The sequence below is a fragment of the Austrofundulus limnaeus genome, unplaced genomic scaffold (genome assembly GCF_001266775.1).
Source record: "Austrofundulus limnaeus strain Quisiro unplaced genomic scaffold, Austrofundulus_limnaeus-1.0 Scaffold831, whole genome shotgun sequence".
NCBI lineage: Eukaryota > Metazoa > Chordata > Actinopteri > Cyprinodontiformes > Rivulidae > Austrofundulus > Austrofundulus limnaeus.
This window is the reverse complement of record NW_013953233.1, coordinates 171,963-176,284: the sequence shown is the minus strand read 5'-3', so window position 1 is coordinate 176,284 and position 4,322 is coordinate 171,963. Positions and strand designations below refer to the sequence as shown.

The 4,322-nt window shown below is 42.6% G+C and overlaps 1 protein-coding gene across 1 annotated transcript in view; it reads left to right on the top strand.

The window, feature by feature from the left end:
• The window catches only part of gripap1 (GRIP1 associated protein 1), a gene marked incomplete in the record, with an annotated part of 47,724 nt that overhangs the window by 3,349 nt on the left and 40,053 nt on the right, over nucleotides 1-4,322 (top strand). The window contains 7 exon segments of the mRNA XM_014028932.1: nucleotides 196-262; nucleotides 393-454; nucleotides 624-650; nucleotides 748-855; nucleotides 1,625-1,787; nucleotides 1,886-2,046; nucleotides 2,123-2,150. Coding sequence (XP_013884386.1) covers nucleotides 196-262; nucleotides 393-454; nucleotides 624-650; nucleotides 748-855; nucleotides 1,625-1,787; nucleotides 1,886-2,046; nucleotides 2,123-2,150 — 616 coding nt within the window.

The following is a 4,322-nucleotide window of genomic DNA, read 5'->3' as shown; positions in this document are numbered from 1 at the left end:
GTTTGTTTGTTTGTGTGTTGATTGTTTGTTTGTTTGTGTGTTTGTTTGTGTGTTTGTTTGTTTGTTTGTTTGTGTGTTTGTTTGTTTGTTTGTTTGTGTGTTTGTTTGTTTGTTTGTGTGTTTGTGTGTTTGTTTGTTTGTGTGTTTGTGTGTGTGTTTGTTTGTGTGTGTGTGTGTTTGTGTGTTTGTGCTCAGGCCCAGCTGCTGGAGCTGAGGACTCAGAACTACCAGCTCTCTGATGATCTCAGGAAGAACTCAGCAGGTAAAGGCTTTAGTTCTGTTTGTCCTGCAGGACCCGGGTCTTCAGGGACCAGAATCTGTGGTTCTGTCAGATCCAGTCCTGGTCCAGAGGAGCTGCTGTTGTTCAGAGTTAATAAAACTTTGTGTTTCAGAACTGAACGCTGTTCGACTGAAGAACGTCAACCTGGAGAGAGATTTTATCAAAGCACAGAAGGTAATCATTAGTTAATAATCAATTACTAATGATTGTTATCAGTTATTAATGAACATTAATAATCTAATAAACATTAAACATCAGTTATAATGATTAATGACATGTTATTAACATTTATAATCAGTTATTAGTCTGTATCAGTCTGCTCATCTGTGTTTTTATTTTTCAGGCTTTGAATAAAAGTAAAAAAGCTCAGGTGAGTGTTTCCTGTTGGAGACAGGTTATTGTGACAGGAAGTGAAGTCTACTTCCTGGTGTTGGAGTGAAGTGTGTTTTATGACCTGTGTCCTACAGGAAGTGGACGCCTTGCTGAGTGAGAACGAGATGCTGCAGGGGAAACTCCACAGTCAGGAGGAAGACTTCCGTCTGCAGAACACCACCCTGATGACAGAACTGTCCAAGGTTCCACTCTGAGTCTCTGAGTCTCTGAGTCTTTTCCTCTTTGAGTCTTTTCCTCTCTGTGTCTTTTCCTCTCTGTGTCTTTTCCTCTCTGAGTCTCTGAGTCTTTTCCTCTCTGAGTCTCTGAGTCTTTTCCTCTCTGAGTCTCTGAGTCTTTTCCTCTCTGAGTCTCTGAGTCTTTTCCTCTCTGAGTCTCTGAGTCTTTTCCTCTTTGAGTCTTTTCCTCTTTGGGTCTTTTCCTCTCTGAGTCTTTTCCTCTCTGAGTCTCTGAGTCTCTGAGTCTTTTCCTCTCTGAGTCTCTGAGTCTCTGAGTCTTTTCCTCTTTGAGTCTTTTCCTCTCTGAGTCTCTGAGTCTTTTCCTCTTTGAGTCTTTTCCTCTCTGAGTCTTTTCCTCTTTGAGTCTTTTCCTCTCTGAGTCTCTGAGTCTTTTCCTCTCTGAGTCTTTTCCTCTCTGAGTCTTTTCCTCTCTGAGTCCCTGAGTCTTTTAGTCTCTGAGTGCAAGCCTCTGAGTCTCTGAGTTCCTGAGTCCTTGATTCCATGAGTCTCTTCAGTCCTCGAGTCTCTGAGTCTCAGTCTATGGGTCTCTGATTCCCTGAGTCCCTGAATCTCCGAGTCTCTGGGTCTGAGGCTGGGTATCTGAGTCTCTGACTCTGAGTCTCTGTGAATCTGAATCTGAGTCTGAGTCTCTGGGACTCTGAGTCCATGAGTCACTGAGTCACTGAGTCTGAGTCCTGCTGTCTCATGAAACCTGTTCTGGTGTCATGTTTTTCAGCTGTGCACACAGATCGAGCAGCTGGAACAGGAGAACCAGAACTTAAAGGATGGGGGTGGAGCCTCTGTAACCAGTCCACCTCTTAACTCCGCCTCCAGCCCTGCAGATGGAGAACTGCTCCGCCTCCAAGCTGAAAACTCCACCCTGCAAAAGAAATTAAAAGGTAAGTCTGCTGTTAGAGGTGGACCTGGTCCAGACGTCTGGGATGGATCTGGTCCAGGTTGAAGAACCTCCTCCTGATCCTGACCTGCTCTCCTGCAGTCCTTCAGGAACGGTTCGACGTGGATCTGCAGCGGCAGACTGTCGCCCACAGCAACCAGAGCGCCGCCACCGAGACTGACCAATCAGCTGACACCAATGGTGATGTCACAACAGGTGGAGAGGAGGCGGGGTCAGATGGATCCAATAAGAGATCAGGACAGGTGAGCAGAACCAACCTGAGCTGCAGCACATCAGACTGGGTTCAGTTTTAGATGATTGTTTTGTTTTTGTTTACAGCGTCAGCACACAGACCAACAGCTACACGGTGAGTTTGATCATTAGTAACAATATTAAACTAGTAGAGCAACACAAAAATAACTCTAAAATAGTTTTAATTAAAGGTTTATTTACTGAAAACACTGAATCTACTAAAGGTTTTACATTCTGGTGAAACCACATTTAAACTGGTTTATTTTGTGGTGCTCTGATACACACGGTTGTTCTGGTTCTCTTACTGTGAAAAGTGATTCCTTAGTTTTTAAACAGTTTGACCCTGAGTCTGAAACTTCCTGTTATAAATTCACCTGAACCTGTCTGTCTGAACGCTGCCTTTGGTTTCTGAGCGTAGAGCAGGTTCTAGTCAGATCAGGACAGACACACACTGCAGCTGACTTCACAACAGTTTGCTTCAAACATTCGGAGGATTTTAATCCAGGATTAAACCTAAACTCTGTGGTACTAAAGTGTTACTGATGCTCAAAGACACTTATCCTGTTGCTACAAGCTCTGCTCCTGTCGTAGGGGGCCGAGGATTTTGATAGGCAGGGCAAACGGTGCTGTTGACAGAGTGGAACACACTCTGTGCATAATGAGAAACACTGATCTTACTAAGTATAATTGTTGGCAATGAACACATTGGTGCTAAAGAACACAATGATACCAACAAACGTTACCAACAAGACACAAACGCTACCAACAAGGTAGGCCTGCACAATATATCGCTAATTTATCGTCATCGCAATAACATCCTGTGCAATAGGCATATCGCAAAAAATGCGTAAATTGCAAGAAATGGTTGACTTTAATGTTTGAATTTATGTGTTTTGAATGTTTGAATTTGTGTTTTGTCACTCACTTTTGCATGAAAGAGATATTTACCAAAAATAAGAGATCCCTTGATAAATAATTTCCTTATAACTTTCGTTATAAGTGGTGTAAGAAAACCTTACATATTGGTAAGTTATCCTTTACATGTGTTTTGAATGTTTGAATTTGTGTTTTGTCAGCATCAGTCTGCTAAGCAAAGTGGACCAGAGATACTACATCAAACCATAATCACTCTGTCATGTTGTAGTTGAAATGTATTACTTGTTTTTTGCTCTGAACCCAAAGCAGAAAGACACCAACACTGCATAATTTTGTATTTTTTTCATTTATCACAATTCATATCGTAATCGCAACATTAAGCACTGTTATTGCACATCGCAGGTTTTCCTGATATTGTAGCACCCTACAACAAAGCACGAAAGATACCAACAAACGTTACCAACAAAGCTCGAACGTTACCAATGGTTGTTACCGGTGAACGTTACCAGTGAACGTTACCAGTGAACGTTACCAGTGAACGTTGCCAATGAACATTCACTGTTACGACAGTGAACGTTACCAGGGAACGTTACCAATGAACTTTACCAATGAATGTTACCAGTGAACGTTACCAGTGAACGTTGCCAATGAACGTTACCAGTGAACATTCACTGTTACGACAGTGAACGTTACCAGGGAACGTTACCAGGGAACGTTACCAATGAACGTTACCAATGAATGTTACCAGTGAACGTTGCCAATGAACGTTACCAGTGAACATTGCCAATGAACATTACCGGTGAACGTTACCAGTGAACGTTGCCAGTGAACGTTGCCAGTGAACGTTGCCAGTGAACGTTGCCAGTGAACGTTACCAGTGAACGTTGTCAATGAACGTTACCAGTGAACGTTACCAATGAACGTTACCAGAGAACATTGCCAATGAACAGTACCAGTGAACGTTACCAGTGAACATTGCCAATGAACGTTACCAATGAATGTTACCAGTGAACATTGCCAATGAACAGTACCAGTGAATGTTACCAGTGAACATTGCCAATGAACGTTACCAGTGAACATCGCCAATGAACGTTACCAGTGAACATCGCCAATGAACGTTACCAGTGAACATCGCCAATGAACGTTACCAGTGAAAGTTGCCAATGAACAGTACAGTGAACGTTACCAGTGAACATTGCCAATGAACGTTACCAATGAACCTTACCAGTGAACATCGCCAATGAACAGTACAGTGAACGTTACCAGTGAACATTGCCAATGAACGTTACCAATGAACGTTACCAGTGAACATCGCCAATGAACAGTACAGTGAACATTACCAGTGAACATCGCCAATGAACAGTACAGTGAACGTTACCAGTGAACATTGCCAATGAACGTTACCAATGAA